Raw genomic sequence first — 20,520 nt, forward strand, 5'->3', positions numbered from 1 at the left:
GTAAACCCTACCAGATATCAAAGACAAGCCTTCTGCACTGCTGTGACAGCAGAGAAGATTTTATATGTGAGATTCTGAAGAGAGGTATTTGCTTACTTAAAAAGCGCCAAGTTAGTGGAGAGGCAACATCAAGGTAAAGGAATGCAATCTGCACAAAGTACCTCTGGAGATATGTACAAGTATGCCTATGAATCAACGCATTTCTATGCAGGCAGTTCTACATAACACTGCTCTTTATTAACATTTCCAGTGGTGCCCTTGAGTAGCCAAGGTATTTTGATTATTTTTAGATCTCTTTCTTAAGCATCTTGCTCAAGCAAACTCTCTGTGGCTAGCAGATTCAGGGTTGAGCACACTATTCTGAAAGGTTGGAATGCTAATAGATGCGAAAAAAATTGATAAAAATTTGATTTTTTAGAAGCTTGTGATCAACCAAATACCCAGAGCTTCTTGCAGATTTGTGGTCCTTGTTCTTTTTGTTTCTGAACCATAACTGACCAAGCCAACTCGTGTAATACCTGAAGTCATATCATACATTTAATATTATAATATTGTAATGCAACAGTGCAGTAGTGCTGTTATTTTTAAGTCAAAGGCACAAACATGATATGTATGTGCCTGTGTACATACAATCATATAGATACATGTGTAGACTCACAAACACATTATAAAATGGAAACAACCACCAACTTGTGCATGCATCCTGTTACCTGAAATAGGTAGACATCTCCAAAAGAATTGCTGAGACAGAACACATTTTCTTTCTTGGGATGTTCTGGAACAGACTGAACTATACTGTCTTCTGCAAACAGGGCATATCGAGGCAAACTGTTCTGGTCCATTGAGTTCCTTCCATAGGTCTCATAAAACAGTAGAGTACAACCTTTTGCAGTTCAGAGGGACAAAAAAACATGAGGAGAAGGTAAGTTATTATGGATCTCCCAACATTATGTAATATTTTTGTGAATTAAGACACCCTTCAGCGACAGAGAATATCAGTTCTGCTCCTCTTCTGAAACAGATAAAAAAAGGAAGATCTTCTACACAGAAAAACAGGAAAAGTTAATGATAAATTTGCCAATGAAAAGTTGAAACAGACCAGGGCCACAACAAACATTTATGGACTTAATAAATAAACCAAAACACCTCAATAGGAAAGCATTCAAGGGTTAGGGTAAGATGAGACTTGAGCAATCTGCTGTAGTGAAACATGTCCCTGCCAATGGCAGGGAAGCTGGACTAAAGGTCCCTTCTAACCCAAATACATTATATCAATAAACTCAGCCTATTAAAATGTTAAGGCATGTAGAAGAGATTAACTCCTGCTTAGTTAAATCAGCTTTTGTGTTTCTATATTAAATTGAACCAATTCTCTCATAACAGCTACTTAAGAAATCTTTGTATTTGTTGAAAAGATTTGCTGAACCCTTTGTCTTCATACAACATGCTTAGTGAATAAACTTCTAAAATTTAAACCAGATTTCCTTGAATCTAGCTGAAAATTGGAGACTCAGACAATTCTGAGTAATTTAAAACAGTTTAAAAAGGCTGAGTTTGAGCATGTTCAGTCTTGTAAATAGTGTAATATCTAAGGTATGAAGCTTGCATCCAGAAAACAAATTTCATCCCTGATGATGACAATCCTGAATATAACAAGTAGAATTACTTCTGGAGGAGAGTGGAGGAGAGTTGATCCCAGCAGAGGACACTTGATCCTAGCCCACAGCAGTATGACTACAGTGCCATGTTGCCTTTGGCAGTGATGTTGGCTCAAGAAGGGCCTGTGCCCTCCATCCCTGACAGCCTTTCCTTCCTGCCTCCTTATAACCCACTGTCCCCGAGATGCACGATTTGCCTGTTTGAGGGGTCATGGACTGAAGTGCACTTCTAAGATACCATTACAAAAGGAATCCTGTATCAGGGATTTCTGATCAAATCATCCATTGACTGAAAAGTTTTTAGAGTAAGGAATCTAATATATAGAAATACCTCTATACTACATAACTGCACCTTTTCATGTTAATGTCCAAAGTGACTGGCAGAATATTTTGGGTAAGAACAAATCCTACAGAATTGGTCCTATCTGTTCAATTGGCAGCCCTCACTTTATCTTCTTTATGCCACTGAAACACTTGGAGATCTCTGCAGTTGGAAAAAAGGACATTGTTTGTAACACTGCATATCAGAAATGTAATTTGAACGTAACAGGACAAACTGAACCAACAAAAGCAAGTCCTCTTTTGTATTCAGCAGCAACAGCAACATACAACCACTTCCACTTCTGCATTTTAGGAACGTGTAGAAGTTTAAAGTTTTAAAGATTTATTTTTAAGTATTTCCATATTCCCATATTTCCCCTATTTGCTCTAACTGAAGATAAGTCATATTTTATCCTGAGAGTTTATATGTACACAAATAAAAAATTGTGAAAGGCATGTATGTATGCTTGGGTGTATGGCACCCCATGTATATCTTTAGGTCAAGTCCAGTGATGCCTGGAAGCAGCTAGTTTCATAAGCTCTGTCAGACCCCCAGGGACAGATTATTGTCCAAATATTTTAATTAAAACTTGAGCTGAAGTGAGAGAGCAACAGGAAAGCAATTTCCCTCGTTAAAGGAAACTAATTGGACAGGACAATTGGAAAAGAGAATTCCTCTTGGTACACAGTTGCTATTCAGGCTCAGATCTTGGTGGCCCTGAAAGTGGAGCAGAGGCCTCAAGACATGTGTACTTTTAAGTCTGGCAGGTAACAAGATGGTTATAAGCCTTCTCCATATTTATAATTAAACACATCTCAACAGAGTGCAAATAAACATATTTACATATTTAGAGTCATGCTTTAAAATATCTTGGCTATTTAAATTTCCAGAATAAATTAAATACTGATTCATTCAAAAACCTGTATAAAGAGAACGAAAGCAAGTGCCTTGATCATGATATAGCAATTATAAAAACAAAAGTATGCCTTGATATCCAGACAGGCAAGTTTATTTTGGAATCAGAAGTCTCCATAGGACAATAAAGGTAAGAGATCAAGAAGTTAGGAATGTATATTTAAAACAGGTAGCAAAGTGCAAAAGACTGTACCATGAATGCAGCCAGATCAACCTCTGAAGTAAAAAGCATTGTACCTAACAGTTATAATGTTACAAGTTAATACATAATTTTACAAAGAACTTTATTGTTCCGTTTTTTGTATCTGCAGAAATTCAGGGAGTAGGAAAAGACACAATTTGTTCAAGGTCACCAATAAGCCAGTTTTACAGCAAAAAAAAAATGAACACGAAGCACCTAAATTGCTTGCCAGAGCTTCATTATCCCAGAAATGCACAAACTAATAGTTTATAACATATTTCAATTTAGAGTTTTGATAGAATTGTTTAGAAATTGAATTTTAGAAGAGGCAGATTAAACTATATTCATACTCCATAACACAAACACACGAAATAAGAGGGTGGAATTGAGGTACTGTTTTTCCCTTTGTATATACTGCCTGTAAGCATGAATCATGCTATCTGATGATCAGGGCAAGTGATTTAAACTGCTAAGCCTGCCTACATTTTGATCCCTTGATAACAAGTCTCTGAATTTTTAGGCAGAACTGCCTGATTCTAGTAAGTTTGGTTCTTTTCAATCAGCACTATCAAGCACCCTACCAGGACTTGCTGTTTGCTGTTCATTTTTCTTCAGGTCTACACCCATGCACAATTTTAAAAAGGGCAACCTGTGGTAAAGTTGTTATTTTCTCTCCTATAGTCCCAGATATGATAGGAAATTATCAAGCTTGATCATTTCCTTACTCATTAACTTAGTATTATATTTACTAAAGGACAAATCCTTTGGATGCAATTCAAAATTTAAAAAAGGCATATTAACTCACCCATTAAATTTCCCTTCCTCCCCACAATAGATATTATTTTCCTTCTCACACTTCCTGACACCTGTACACTTTCCACAGCACCCTCTGAGCCACAAATGGAGCATGACAATCACACCTGCAGCAGCCCCCTTGAGTGGATTCCCCTCCCATGGGGCTGTTTTCACAACAGGAGCAGATGCAGGAGATGGGAAGCTGGGCATGACAAAAGCCAGAAGTGGTTGATATTGCTGGGAGTGGGGAATCTGAAAAGACCACCCAGGGAAAGGAGGGAGACCTTCAAACGCTGGAAATGGTTGCCTTGGGCACTAGAGGGCTTTCCTTGCTGCTGCTTCAGTTTCCCCTGCTCTGAACCACACAAACTTCTCTGTGTAAATGCTCTGGCTTTGGGAGTTCACCTCTTCATTATATTGCCATCTAAAGTGTTAGAAATGAACAAAACATTTTTACAATAAACTACCCCATCCTTCAGTAAATTTCATAGCAGAGCCTAGGGAACTGTGTATCTCTAACAAGGAATTGGACACCAGCAACTTCTCCTGACCCTTAAATTTTGGTTCAGTTTGGTCTTTGACCTTCAAACATCCAAAAGTATCTTCTAACTCCCCAATCAGATGTGAACACACAAATTAGGAAGTCAGACAAAACAATTCCCGCTATGGTATGAAACACAAGGTTGCACACACAACCCCAGACACTGAGCAGCACCTCAGTTCAGTGGGCTGCCTAGGCACATGCTCCACTTTAAGTGGTGGGTAGGCCTTGCAAAGTTGTGGTGGGCGGACTTTGTAAAGTTAGGTGTGATTTTCTAATCCCCCTAAATCTGCTAACAGAAGCCAGCATGCATGAAATGCTGCTGAGACACAACAGAGAGAACTGCTGCTGCCAAGATGAAGGATCAACGTGGTGGTTTTACCTTTGAGTGTGACCCAGTACTGCTTCCATTTCCGTCGTGTGACCAGCTCCAGCTTCTTCTCTTTCTGCAGGGTCACCAAGGGTTTGAAGAACAGCCACCCTGCCTTGCGCACCACTCCTTGCTCTTTCTCATACAACAAATCCAGCTGCTCCAAGGAGCTAAGGGACTCGCCACTAGAGTCTTCTGTTTCTGACGAGGTCTCCGTATTCTCCAAGTTCATCCTGCTCATCTCCAGCTCTCGCATGAAGTTCTCATAAATGTTCTGCCTCAAGGCATCACTGCTGACAGCATTGGTAGATTCGCTTCTCTGGGACAGGGCATGACTGGAGCCAGGAGACCACAGAAAAGTGGAGAGCTGTGATGGTGCCAGCGTGTCTGTAGTGAAGTTGTCCATTCTGCTGTCAAAGTATTCACTCCCATCTTTACACTTTGGCTCCTGTGCATAAAAGAAATTTATCTGCAATCAGCCATCAGAGCAACGATCAAAAGACACACCTCATTTGTCAATTAAATTTGTTTCATGTTTAGCCACTTCCAGTTCCTTCATATTTTCACCATTATATTGCAGCCTTTGCCTCAGCCACTGACACCACCACTGTTACCATCCAGTTTTTTCAGCAGAACCCCATTAAACCCCTATTCCCATAAGTGGGTAGCTCCACTAATCTGAGCATTTTGGTAATTCCAGCATGCTTTGAATAATCTCAAATTTCCCTAGAAACTACTGTCTGAAACCTGAGGTTCTGCAGGCAACAACTACATCCTCCATCTGAAACACAGGTACCATATTTTGCATCTGAGTACAAGCAGGAATAGTGAACAGGTATTTTTATTATTATAGGGTTTTCGATACTTCACTGCTACCACATTGGTGCAAGGTGGCTAGGTTTATCTTCAACACAAGGCTGATTTTAACCTCCATTTCTATTTGTCATACAAATGGTGCTTGACCAACAAAAATAAAAGGTCAAAAGTAAAGAATATTTTAAGCTTGTTAGAATTGATCAGTTGACTAAAATCTAATCTAAAACAATATGAGATTTTAAAAAAGAAAGACAAACTTGCTGACTGGCTTAAATCCAGTCTCCAGACTGCAGAGCTGTGTATTTTCTGAGCTGCTGGGAACACCCTGAGAGCTTGATCATTCCATCAAGCACTGGCAGGCCTTTCTCCTAATTGCACTGTGTAACTTCATCCCTTGGATTGAGAGGGCTGGCTAATTTTATTTGAAATAATCAGGCCTGATGGTATGACTTCAACTTTGCCTTTGATATAGATGCTAGAATAGGCCCATTTCTTGCCACTGCTTGTCAACATGGGATTTTGTTGGCAGATTGGAAAGGCTCTTTTAAGCTTTTCCAAGTAATATGCTGTCTGATCCCAACTCTCCCAAGCTCCAGGGATGGACAGGAATTTTCGTACTACCTAAAACAGAGCTCCTTGGACTGACTTCACTGTTGAGAACCACACCATCTATCATAAGAAGTCATTCATTGTCTTCTGAACTCAAGTGTTTCCAATGCTATTTAAAAGCAACCAAGATTTAAGAACCTAAAACACAAAAGATATATTGTCTTTTGCAGGAAAAGTGTGAGGGAAGAAAAAAGAAGATATTGCAATATACGATTTGAGAAGCAAAGCTATTACCCTCGGTAATAATAAAGCCATTATACTTTCAAGTTTAGACTGCCTCTCTAAAAGCATTTATTTTCTCACAGACTACTGTACTAAGAATCAAGTAAATAAACATTGGTCTCCTGGGAGCTGTTCTCCCCAGCAACTTGAAAACAGCTACTTTTTTGTTTCTTTGCTTCTTACTTACTTCTTCAAAACTGCAGCAGAAAATCTGTGCTATGTTTTGATAGGATCAGGACCTCCAGAGTGTGGCCAAGACTGGGATTGTACACCCTCCCAGGCGATGCCACTTTTCCAGTGGCAGGACACTGCTGCCTGTGGCCTCACAAAAGCCAGTTTGACCTGAACCTATGTTCCTTTATAGTACATTGAACTTCAAGTCTGGCTTTTCAAATCACTATCTGGTAATCCAATTCTCATGGCAAAGGAGCACCTTACTCAAATCTTGTTACAGAACGTTAATCAGTGTTGTCCAAGAGTAACTCCCTAAACATCAACAGTTTAATTGGTTTTTATATGGTAACAGGAGGAAGATCCTGGGGTGGCAAAGCAGGATAAAATCCTGCATGTCATGCATTTATGCCACAAAGCAACTGTAGAACGTGGATTGTACAAGTGTGCTGGTGATCTGTATTTCAGGGGGAAACTGAAAGCTTTCTCCACCCTTGTTTTAATTACTGCCACTCTACTTGTTTGCCAAAATCCAGCATTTTAATTGTTTGACTATTCTCCAGGAACTGCTAGTGACCTCTGGAAAACATTAGTATACAGCTTATTAAGAATATGTATTTCTTTCAATCCCAAAGCACTAGTAAGAGACACAACACATGGCAAATACATAGAAGGGGTTCTGTTGTGAAAACCCACCACTGGAACAACAAACATTAAGAAAAAGGGTGGGATGCAACCTGTCAATGACCAGCCACTAATCAAATCCTATGTTTTCTCCTCACACACAGAAAGGGTAGGAATGAGAAGGTACCAAAGTAGAGAAAATGGATAAAGAATCCAAAATTAATATATGCACTTTACAAGGACACCATAATTTATATTTTTCTTTTCTTAAAAAACTGAATTGGCAGAGTCTGGCTGTCTATGTTGGTCCTTAAGAAAGCTGTCATTGTAGCCATATCTGCCACTACTGAAATGGTTTGACCCAAGTTGCTGCTCCAGGTGGTTTCCCTGCCAGGTGACTTTCTGCTGGTTTTTGTTCTGTTGAATCTAGTGATGATAGATCTCTGTTTCTGCTCAGCTGTATTCAGGGAGATCTCTCAATGTTTGAGATAAACTCTGGAATAGCTAAAGTTAAGGCAAAAAATAAAGTGGCTAAGATACCAATTAGACAAAGTGACACACGTAATAATTAGCTGCAAAGAACAGCACAGGAAAAATGTAGCCTGCCACATTCATTAGGACCTATGCTAAAAAGACAATCTAATGCCAGTTTTCAAGTCAAATAAAGAGGTTCACTCAATGTACTTTTCTTTTGAATTCTCTTTACAGACCACATCAGGGCTCTGGCTTATAAAGTCATAAAATTTCCAATATGATTCCTGAAGTGAGGCTATTTTACTAAATTCAGGAACCTTTCTTCAGTAGCTATTTCTGGTGGATGGATTTTCATTTTACACAGAAATTGCTAATGTTCTCCGTGTTAAAGAGCTGCACAGAGTTTACACCATTATCTTTAGCCATATCTGGCTGTGCAGCAAGTCTATCTAAATTCTGTCCACAGGTCTCACATACATCACACACACCTTTCAGCTCTCACACATTGAATTGCAACTCAGCATCACCCCAATGCCATTTCAGCACAGATGAAACTAAATGAAGATGTGTGCTGCAGTACAGTACCAGTGATGCATTGAGTGATGCATATAGTACCAGTGATGCACTGAACACTCTAGGACACCCTCATGAAAGGAAAACTAGGTCTTGGAAAAGATTATTGCAAGTCTTGATGCAAGATCATTATTAGAAAAGTAAATTCAATTCCAGGATACATCAGATCAAGCAGACATAAGGAAACATCCAAGTAACTGGACAGGGCATAACAAAGGACTCCTCTGGAATATCCCATATGCAAATATGTCTGTGGATGATTTAAAACAGATGAGGAGGAAGAGTGCCAGAATGAAAAGGAAATAGATTTCCAATCTTAACACAGGAGACCAAGGAGAGTCTGTATAGCCCCACAAACGCAGGCCAAGAAAATACATCCCTTCTCCCTTTAAATAAATCATAACAGATTAAAAAATAGGAAAGACTAACTAATGTAGAAGGCAATACCGACATCAGAACAAACTGCCTGGAACGATATTTACTCTGCCTATTAGCAAGCATTGAATAAGACAGTCTGGAAAGAGCCTTCAAGATGGAGAAAATCTGTGTTTAAACTGCAATTTGTTCACAAAGGGGATTAAATTCCACTGCCTTTCTAGTGTCAGGGATCTGGCCTCAATATCCCAAAGCCTGTGCCTCCTCGGCCTGTGCTCCCATGAAGCAGGGAGGGCTTGGATGGTTCGTTTCCACTGGGGCAGCTGAAGGGACTAACCAGCCACCACCAGCACTTAGGCCCACTTACAGGGAAATATTCCAGCTTTCACCTACGTTCAGCCTAAGTGACTCACATTATTACTAATGTACGGAGGAAGGGACACACTGTTCAGAGCAAAGCACAGATGCTGCCATCAACAAGATGAAGTCGCACAAACAGGGACTAGCCACGTGACAGATCAGAACCATGCACAACACTTCTGTCTTTTTAAGCTAAAGGACCTGTAAAGAATATAAGCACTACCAAACTACAACCCAGCAACCCCCAGAAGAGATGGCAGGTTACTCAAAGCGTGAAAGATGGAAATGAACCAATAAAGCCACACAAGGAACTGCAAAACTACAAAGCATTCACTACCTCCCTCTTACCCTTCCTGTCACTGGATACTTGTCTGATTAAAATCAGTGACTAACCATTTCCTATGCCTTTTTCTAAGAAACCACAGTTTTTGGAGTTAGGGCTGTTTTCCTTCTACCAGAATCTGATTCAAGCTTGATGCAATCTCACCAGCCAAATTTCCTTGCCGCGTCTGAAGTCAGTTCACTGCACACTGAATTCAAAATAGCTATGAATTGCACACTACAAATGCCATTCTGAAAATGTCATAACTAAGTAATAAATACTAAAGGTCTGGGATGCAGAAATCATATGTAAAGCCTGGCAGTAAAATCCAGTGCAGCCACAGGTGTTGAAATCAGTTAAGAATCCTGGAACACAGCACTGAGGCTCCTCAGTAATTCCAGGTTTTTTTGCCCTCTCTTTTACAGCTGAGTAAGAAGGTGAAAAGACAATATCTGATAAAGTACATGAGCAACAACTCACGAAAGAAGTGATGCAAATAAACAGCTTTCATTTTCATTTCCCAGTTCTGTAGCTCCCAACCAGGATGCACACCAGCAAACCTTACACTGAGCTTATTTCTGAGCCTAAGGGCCTGTCAGAGTTTTACATTGCACATGGTTAAGCACAAGACTTGTCTGAATCTCCAGCACAGGAGACACAGGAGACAGGAATCTTCTGAAGTGGCCAGCACATCTATGTTGCTGAAAGGGAGCCTCCTTCATTTAAGGAAGCCCAGTGACTGTTCCTGTATGAAAAACACCAGGGAAGAATCAGGGTGGGGAAAAAGGAAGGAAAAAAACCCCAAAATCCAAACCAAATCCAAAAATGGTTTCATCTCAGCTTGAAAACTCACACACAGAGACCAGGCACAGTCTGGTATTTAAAGAGCCAATTCTGGGGCCTGCAGCTAGAGATGAGAATTTCATTCCTGACCACAGGCATCCTAAATTCCTATTAAATGGATTAGTCTTAAATTCTTCTGAAAAACCATCCTTTCCCTCCCTCTTGCTCTCCCCTCCCATCTCCTTCTTCACACTACCATCTCCCAGCGAGCCAGATGGCAACTCAAGTTTTTCCATGTGGTGAACTAAGCTGACACATGGGAATGAGGAGGTTGCTCCATGTAATGGCTTCAGAGGATGTGGAGGCAGAACCAGCACCTCTGGTCAGTATGGCTGCTTGCCTTGCTAGAAATGGACCAACATGCACAAAGTGAGTGGTGAAGCCAGTAAAACAGACAGGGAACATCTAAAAAGATGGATATAATGTCCTACTTCTATGCTCCTTCCACATTCTTCAGATAATGTCTGCTAATCAATAGCATATATATATAGAGGTTGTATTTTCATACTTGAAATAAAAAGAAGGTTTAAACCCCAAGTCACTTTTTAAGTAATGCAACAATTTCAAAAGCAAATTAACATAGATATTAGTCTGCAAAGACTGGAGTTAACTTAGAAGGTGACAACATATGAAAATAGGAAGGGAAAATTTTAACAAAATAATGTGTATCTTTTTTTGCTGCTGACATTTCAGACAGCACTAGGGATGCAATACTTCTCAAAATTCCACAAATTACTAAATTAGATAAGCAAGTAATTAATCTGCAAAAAAGACAAATATCATGCAATGACTATGCTTATAAGAGGAATATAAAAAGCAACTTTCAGCACTTAGGCTGGTTTGTACATACCTGCAGCTTCCTTTTCTTCCTTGAAAGACTTCCTGTCCAGTCACTGATGCGCCGCATTCGGTTCTTTAATGTATCCTTCTTGGATGCATCCTCACTGAGGGGCTTAGACTTTCTGCAAGGGAGGGTGTAGGAGGTGTAATGTGCAGGACTTCCCTGCTCTACCCTGGAGGGAACATCAATGTCTGAGGCAAATGAGACACGGTTACTTAGGCTACCAGGAGTGTCAATGTACTCATCAGACAGCCTGATCCCAGGTGGAGGAGTGCTTTCCAAATTTGTATCCTTATAGAGATCTCGGAGTGAGGAAAGAGATGAACTTTGGTTGAAGGACTTCTTGTTGTCGCTTGCTGGGAAACTGGCATGAATGCTTGTATCTGGAGTGCTCCTGGTCAAATATGAACCATCCAGGTCATTGATATCCCCAGCATTTCCCCAGAGAGAGTCATACCATGAAGACTCAGAGCTGAGGGAGCTCCCTTTACTAGAACGAAGCCTTGAATCGGTAGGTGACAGACGATGGCTAGAAGAACAGTCTGCACTGGAGTTTCTCCTGACATCAAGCAGGTTATTTGGTTTAGATTCCAAGGCAGGGGAATACCTCAGCAACTGCACTGGCCCACTGGACTCCTCGGTTGGTACCTTGCTGTTGCTGCTGTTGTGGAACTCAACCCTCAAGCAACCGTCCAGCTTCCCCAGAGTTTTAATGAGAACTTTAGGACTCCTCCTGTCCTCTGTTGGGGAGGTTGATGCAAGACTCTCATTCTTTCCGTAGCAATTTAAAATGTGACCATTGCATTCTCGAGAGGCAGCATGATTACTTCCAGCTTGGAGGCCAATATAGTGGAAACCATTCTCCGGCAAAAACATCACATTATTCCCTTGGCAGTAGTCCCCTGAGGCATTTGTCCTGTGTTTGGCATGGACATTGCTTTTGGAGACCTTCATCACAGTGTCACTAAGCCTAGAGGAATAAGGCTGACTATTCTTGAAGTGTGAAAGGCAGCTTCTGGCAAGGGACCTTGATTTGTAGTTTGAGCCGCTGCTGGTATGTCCCCATCCATGCATAGAGCAAGACTTTTCATCTTTAGCATGAATGCTGCGAATTTTCAGAGAGCAAGGCTTTTGCTTGGCACCAGCTGTAGTAGCAGCATGATTTTTTGATCCCTGAAGACTGTATTGGCTTTCTGAATTCCCCATTTTCCACTAAATTAAGAAGAGTTTCATTAGAAACAATGGCTAAAAGATAGAGCAAAAAGTAACAGGCCATTTTTATCCTCTACACAGGAAAACGCCTATTTAAAAAATGATATGAAACAATTGTTTCAAAAAAAAAAAAACATTAAATAGCCATGTACAACATTAAATTCATAACTGAACTTATTTTAGGGGCAAGTTAGGAAAGCCTATTTTCTCTGTGGCTCATTACCCCTCTGTTATAAAGCTGGAATCTAACTCCATTGAAATCATGTCAACACCTTCCTCCACCCACACCCTTGGCAACATCCTTTTCTTATAACTTACAAAATCTCTGGCTCTCAAGAACAATGGCATAATGAAAGGGAGACAGCAAGATAATCATAACTTAGATGTAAAGCGAACTGTACTTTCAGAGAAATCCTTTCTGCCAGCAGACAAGCCCACTGCAGTTTTAGCTTGACTGATTTCTGTGCAACCAAGTGTTGCCTCAATAAAATGTTCAGTAAACCCCAGTTATGTGTTTAAATGAAGCTAATCTAGGAGAAAGGAGAAAAAAAAACACATGCCAAAAAATCTGACAAAAAGGAACTTGGTCAGCAAACAGCCTAATCTTCCACTACAGCACAAAACTGCATTATGTTCATTCAGCACAGCACAGTTCGGTGAAATTTCACTTGGTGAAATGCTCCTCAGTTTTTCAGTGTCTGCAGTGAATAGCACACACTGGAACAGTTAAATTGCCCCACTGAGGTGACTGAAGATTTCAAACCTATATAAAGTGCACCCCAAAGTAAAAAAAGACAGTTCTGTTCTTTTTGTAACTCAGAATTAATCTCCAGTGTTTGTAATGTACAAAAACAGCACCAAAATGCTTTTTCCATCGGCGCTACGCTTCTTTACTCACCGAATCTCAGACTATCACCTGGAGGAGGATACACTGCTGCCTCATTAAAAAATTGTCAAAACAAGCCACTGTGAAAGCATAATCTTATCTTCTAGAGTGTCTATGTTTTAACATCCCTACTTCAAGCCCTTATCACTTTTAGATTAAAAGTACAGTATAAAAGAAAGAGCAAACCTGTAGGAACACTCTCAAACACGGGCACGGTTAGCAGTCAGTATGCTCTGCATTGTCTTTGTGGCCAGCCACTATACTTGCCAAAACCAGAATGGAGTTGCACACAGCCTTCCTAGAAAACATCAAAAAGAGAAAAGAGGGTTTTCAGTCAAATACAACTTACCATTTACTCCAACTGTATGTAAAATGAATAAAACAGAAAAAAAATCAAAAGTCACAAATTAAGAGAAGTTTGATGAAGGGGGTTCCTGGAATTTAGACACACATTTTTACAAGCACACTTTAACAATTGACATTGAATTACTGGCAATAAGTCATTGAGTAAATGTTTCATTTTCTCTCCTCTTTGTCTTTCTTTCCTTTAGCTGACGAGCCAGGACAAACTTGCATCTCTCTCCAGTTTTCCTTTGGGAGACCAATTACAGTTCACAGTGCTGTGCAGTGGTCCATTACAATGTGGACCAGACTGATCAGAGCAATGTCCTCCAGCATCTGTTTATCTTTCCCCATGCTTGGATTCCAACCATGACCTTTGTAGTAAAAGGCCACCATGAAATTCACTCCAGCAGCCACCCAGTTACCTCCTTCTTTAGGTTTGTTCTGATTTTAAGTTAATCTGCCAGTAAAAAAAGAAAAAGGCTGCACCAAGCATTGCACAGACCCAGAGGTAACAAGACCCAAGCACTTCATAACCTTGTGAAAGTATTGGCTCTTGACTTAGCACACAAAGACCGCAACTCAAGCAAAAGGACCAAATCTGGATGTCAGATTTAGAACACACCAGCATCTTAGGGATTGAAACACTCTATAGAAAAGAAGTAGTACAAGATGTTAGACTAAGTTTTGGATCACACAGTTAAGTTACAAGCCATTCTTAACACACGACCACCAAAATTTTTCCTTTCTGCCTAAATTCCATTGCTACTGTTCATAATTTTCAATTGAATAGCTACTTGATTTGAACATGCTGGATTTTGCTCTCATTGATTATTTTTGTGGCTATTTACTGTATAAGAACCTTGAAAGAGTTCAAATTAATTCACTGGTATGTAGCTGGCCTTGCCAAAAACAAAGATAAATGTTGCCAACTAGAAATAAAAACAGTCTTAGTAGCAATCCTAGAAAAATGTTAGCAAATAACTTAGAAAAGACATACCATGATAGAGATGCTCCAGACCTATAAATGTGAATTAATGTCTTATCACAAAGATATCTGATAAAGCAGATAAGCCACAGAAATTTCATCTTACACTCAAAAAAGAAAAGAAAAAAAAATCTGTAATTTTCTTACTCTCTCTAACAATTTGGAAGTCTGCTATTTATGATACCCTTGCCTGTGCAGGTTTGATTTGCCTATTCTGCTAAGTGTACTCCTCTATGTGAACAGTTTTTAAAGTGTCATATGCAACTTGCATTGAACAAAAATACTATTGATTCAAGGTTACCAGAAGACAACACTCAAACTTCCTTAGCTCTAAGCTCCTGAACAAATTGCCAACACCCAGCAGTATTGTCTTCCTAAATCCAAGAGGCACAGACCACAAACAAGCAATGAGTTTACATTCAGAATTCCTCATCTGGGAGCAGAAAGTACATTCAACAAGAGACCTTTGAGGGGCTTATATCTACTCATAAGGAAACACTGAACTCAATTTGTCTAAAGAAACAGGCAAAAAGACCATCTGGTCTCCATAGTGATTGCGCAATGGTTAGGTAATCCTTTTAACAGAGTAGGTAGTGAGCAAGCTGCTGTCATGAACCTCAAAAGACAGACATTCAATTCGTCAAGGCTCGAGCCATGGCTACCAGGGTCCAATGTACATGTCTCTGATACACAGGCCACACAATGGGTGAGGGAATAAATTTATCTCAGGGTACAAAGTCTATAAAGCAGTGTCTCAGTCTGTGCAGGAACCAGTCTGCACTACAGCAGAACAGTCAATAAATTCCATAGAAATAGCCCCAAGGGATTTTCCTCAGCATCCCAGCCATTCAGAAAGCTACGGTAGGCTCAACATCCACACACATTGCACTAACCCATTGGGGCATCTCTGAGGCTGCATAAAGACCATCCCCCTGGAAATCAGCTGTCATGCCTTTCTCTTGCCTCTCACTTGTATGAAGCAATTTTATTTCTGTTACTTCCAGTTAGTGGAGGAAGGGCAGAGCAAGTCAGTTTAACCCAAAGGCTGCACTATACCGGGGCAGGGTGGTGGTCATGGACAAACTCTGGCTGTGCTCACTCCAAACACTCAAGTGTTTTACACTATTTGATCTGTGGAAGCCCTGGAAATTACAGTGCAGGTGACAGAGATCAACTTCAGCTGTATTTCTCACAGCTATTCACTGCTGCAGAATACGAGATTTTCTTGCTTCCTGTGAAGAGGGATAAATACTTCTTGTGAGCAAAACCAGTTTCTATGAATATTTTCAGCAATTATAATCAGCATAATTAGAAAGCAGCTCACCGTGCCTGAAGATGACTATTAAGAGTTTATTTGCTTTCAATTATAACCACATTCCCTAAAAAAGATGTTTTAAATCTTCATCCTGGTTCCCCTTGACACATTCAAAAAAAACCAGCTATGCAAACATACTAATCCGGGAAGACCACCATCCCCACCACACCCAAACATTAACACCAGTCATAACCCTAGAGCTAAAAATGTATTTCTCCACCTTGGGGCTTCTCCACATAAAGTTCTCCTAGATTTTTTTCATTTCACAACACAGACACACAAGCTCAGCAGCTGTTTTGAAGAAGTGCCTGCCACCTCTATTCCCTCATTATTACCACCACAGCTGGACTGCTTTACAAATGTTGGAGGAGAAAATTACTTTCTTTAAGGGAACACAAGTACAAGTAATGCTCAGCAATTGCAGGGGTGCTTTCCTCTCAAGTCTTAATCTCTCAAAGGTTTCCAAACTTTACTCACTAACCATATTTCAAGCAAAACTGAATCATAATAATAATATCCCAGTACTAGGTTTGCTTATGAGATACAACAAGGAATTATTGTGTTATGAACTGGTGGGAGATCTGAGTCAAGGGAGACAGGCTTCTGCACTGCTCTCATCTGCTGTAGCAGGAACACATACCAAACATGATTTTGCTACTGTCAGCCATCTGCTTCCCATACAGTCACACTAACTGTGCTGAGACTCTCTAAAACTACAGGTCAGAAAATGGCAAGTTTCCAGATGGGAAGCTTCAATAGGCTGAATGCTCCACCACCACAATCAGCATTGGACAGTGGCCATAAAAAGGCAAGAGGTTGTGGTAACACCTTCATAGGGAGGCTCGGCAGATTTGTTTTACTGGGACTGTCTCAGTCCCACCCCCTAGGATGTTGAAAAATCTAAAGTCAACCTTAGCAATGTTAAACTTTAGTTGGGATCACAAAGTTAACCCTCATGAGACAAACACATGTACCAAAGCTAACTCTCTGATGTATTTTGATGTCTTTATTCTGTGTGGCTGGTGAAAACAAATCTTCACTGGCAGATAAAAAATAAGTGGTCTACAAACCATTTACCCCTGCTGAAGCTTTCCCAAAAATCTACTAAAGAGTTACAGGGAAGCTGGGTGTCACTTTACTAAACATATAATCTCTTTCAGAGTGGCAAAAACAGTAAAAAACAAAACAAAACAAAATAAAATAAATAAAATAATGGATGAGTGCAGATGAGACTAACTATCAAATTGGCACCACTGAATGAGGGCTCATTTAAAAATTCAGGAACTCATGACAGTCTTCAGCATTACCAGAATAAAACTCTTCATGCACAGCAGAAGAGCTTAAATTTAAAACCTCCTATCATTAGAAGTAAAAAGCATTTAAAAGGAGAGCTAAATTAAGAGCTAAGAAATAGGTAAGACCTAGAGCTAGCTGTCTTATCCCTATAAAATAAGATCCTAGATTTTATGATCTATAGAATCATAGAATCTTTAAGTTTGGAAATGGTCTCTAAGATCATCTTAACCCAGCACTGCCAAGTTCACCACTAACTCATAGTGTCACATTCACATGGCTTTTGAATCCTTCCAGGGATGGTGATTCCACCATTCCCTGGGCAGCCTATTCTAATGCCTGACCACCCTTTCATGTGAAGATGTATTATTTTTTCTAATATCTAATATAAAGCTGCACCTGGCACAACTTGAGGCCATTTCCTTTGGTCCTGTCACTTGTTACCTGGGAGACAAGAGCAACCTCTATCTCCTCAGTTCTTCAAATTGACAAAGCAGAACACAGTTTTAACTTTTAAAGAAAATATTTCCTTGAGGAAATAAATAGATCAATCAATCAATCAACTAAGCATTTTATTTTTACTTATAGCTTAAGCAACAAGCAAGTATCACAAACTCATCAGGCTTTCTTCACTAACAGGAGGATTGTTACCTGTACCACTGCAGTTCCTTTTAAGACAGAGTAAGTCCAGTCCTGGGACACCTGCCACTGGGCAGTCCCTCACAGCCACCTACCCAAGTGTGAGCATCTGCCAAAGAAAGGCAGAGCCTCAACTCACTCTGCAGTGATAGAAAGGCTTTATACAAGGGCCTTTAAGGGCAGAGTATATCCCACCAACTACTCTCTAGTGATGAATCTAGAGGAGTCACGTCCTTTATGCTGTGTTTAAAGCCCTCATTTCTACAAGGGTATGTAAGGGCTCCCAGCCATGGAGTGGGACCAGTGTGGTCACCTCTGGACTGTACACGTGGAGCAGGGAGGCACAGAGAGGAGAAAAGGCAGCACCAGAGTCCTTACACATGCAGCTGCCATCCTTAGGAGGGCATGGCTCCTAAGTGCACCCCAGGAGAGTGTCACCAGAACTAAAGCAGCTGGGATAATGGAAAATGTGAAACTATTTCAGAACAATAAAAACTAAACAAAAAAATCCCTTGATTTGTAAGTAATTACCAATTTGTTTTCTTTTAACAGAGGACCGAGTTAGAAATGTTGCAGGGTTTGATGTACAGCAGTTCAATTGGTGGTATTTTACATCAGGAAAAACTTTATGAGTTATTTTTTGTTAGAATTGCCTGAGCAAATCCTGTATTTTTTTTCAAATTACTTTTATATCATCTTCCACCTAACAGTTAAAACACTGTCCCATTTTAAATGGCTTACAAAGTCTTTGAGATTGTATATAACTAAATGTGTCCATAAGTTTTCCAAAGAACCACTGGGCTTTGTGACTTCTTACAGGGATACAGAATTACAGGTTTGAAGCTTTAATTAACTTTTAATCTACTTTGGTTTTTAATATGAAAGCAATACAAAATGCTAGAATGTGAACCGCCCTCCCCTTCCTGCATAGCTGTTTATGGACGGATATGTGAAATTAATGAGGGGGGCAGGCTAGCTCAACACTCTAGCTGGATTAAATGTGGAGTTTCTTACTGGAAACAATTTACTGTATTTTTTCAAACTACGCACTCTGGTCACATGCTTCCACAAATCAGAAGCAGATTTCTTATTCCTGCAATCTCAATCACATTCCTATTATAAAAATATACCATAATAAGTATGCCATAGTATTCTTGGCAGGATACTTTGCATTATATACCACTGTATTCAAAGAATGAATAACTAAAACACCACAAGCATGCCTGTATTAAAAAAAAAAAAAAAAAAAAAAAAAAAAGGACTGTTTTTGCCTTAAAAATTCAATTTGAAGCCAGAATTCCTCACTCACTAATTTGTCTCTGTAGAGTTCTAGTCTCCTGTATTAGCAACTTTTTGGTAGCTTACACATCAAATTAAAGTCAATTGTTTTTCTCATGAAGCTTAGTAGCCTTTATGAGCCTAGGCACTTCTTTTCATGTTGTGAATCATACCTACATTGCAGATGGACTTCTAATTTCACAATTTAAGCATGAAAGGGACACTCTCCTTTTCTGATTTCTTCTCTTAAAATAACATTAACTCCAATAGATCTACAGTGCTTCACATCTATATCACATCAGAATTAAACATCCTGTACCTGGGATGTGATCCCTTCTTTTGCTCAACCCATAACTCTAGGTCCAAGACTCTGGCAGCTTTATTGAATAAGACTTTATAGCTTTCAAGTTGGTGCAATATGGAAGGCTGAATCAAGCCTGAAGATTCTTATCATATTACACCAGTGCTGATATAATCAAAAACTCTAGGGACTTATTTTTCTTTGGCAGGAAAAACAAATTTCACCATTTGTAAATGTTATTGAATTTATACACAATGGCTAAAGTGCACATCCATTTAAATAAAAGCCATTAAGCTTGCTTAAGAAAAAAAAAAAAAAAAAAAAAAAGAAGTACCCACCAGAAACGGCAGCTAAGTCTTGGCTTAATGCAGTAGCTGCAGTAGTTCAAGAGTTGATATGTCTGAGGGTTTATTTCCTGCCCTCGGAGGAGAAATTAACCCAGTGATCTGAAAGACTTCTCCACCTACTTGGGTTGCCAGGTCCCAGTGCAGAACTACAGAGTGCTTTCACAGCCTGAGGCCTCAGGGTGGGAGGATGGTGTACCTGAAAGGAGCCAAGATATTCCAAGCAGGGGAGCCTGGGCTCCAGCATTGCTGCCCAGCACTTTGGAGACCGAGTGCGAGACTGCAGGCTTTGCTTAGACAAACTCCTGAAGAGGTCTCTACCTCAGCCCTCTTTACTACATTAATACCAGGAGGGGAGACTTGGGCTTTCTGGTCAAACTGGGAGTCCCAACTCACCACCAGGAACATTTGCCCTTCTCCTTTCTTGTCTGTTTCAGTAGCAAACAGCTCATGCTATCAAATACAACCACAATCAGCAGGAAGCTACAGGGATATTCCATCACACATATCTCCCCAAAACTGTAGGTGCCAAAACATCATCTTTGGAGAAGAGAAGATAAAGCTTATTTTTGGACTGGGACACAGTTCACAACACCATGAGCAGCCACACAGACCCTACCAAAGAAGAGAAGCAAATGGCAGAAAGGAAGAACAATCCAAGACAGGAACATTAACTCATTCTGGCCACAAAGACTCTTTCTGGCATAACACATTCCAAGTCTATTGGAACAACTCTTCACCCATGGTGTCAGAGGAAAGCGTCCTTTAGGAACTGGCCGAACAGCGTGTTTCAGGCTGAGGAACAGGGGCAAAACTCCCTGCTTGTCACCTAGTACACTGCCTGCTCCACAAGCAGGAGGGAGAAAACGGGCCACAATTGACATAGTCTTTTCTACTTCTCAGTTTACAC

At 40.1% G+C, this 20,520-nt stretch overlaps 1 protein-coding gene across 1 annotated transcript in view; it reads right to left on the reverse strand.

Annotated features, from left to right (window-relative positions):
- Positions 1–20,520, reverse strand: part of TIAM2 (TIAM Rac1 associated GEF 2) — a 133,976-nt gene that overhangs the window by 73,526 nt on the left and 39,930 nt on the right. The window contains exons 3-6 of the mRNA XM_077782159.1: positions 13,297–13,408; positions 11,022–12,224; positions 4,795–5,230; positions 711–883 (exon numbers count right to left, since the gene is read on the reverse strand). Coding sequence (XP_077638285.1) covers positions 711–883; positions 4,795–5,230; positions 11,022–12,218 — 1,806 coding nt within the window. The 5' untranslated portion in view covers positions 12,219–12,224; positions 13,297–13,408. The remainder of the gene's footprint in view (positions 1–710; positions 884–4,794; positions 5,231–11,021; positions 12,225–13,296; positions 13,409–20,520) is intronic.

The sequence above is a fragment of the Lonchura striata genome, chromosome 3, assembly GCF_046129695.1.
Source record: "Lonchura striata isolate bLonStr1 chromosome 3, bLonStr1.mat, whole genome shotgun sequence".
NCBI classification, from domain to species: Eukaryota; Metazoa; Chordata; class Aves; order Passeriformes; family Estrildidae; genus Lonchura; species Lonchura striata.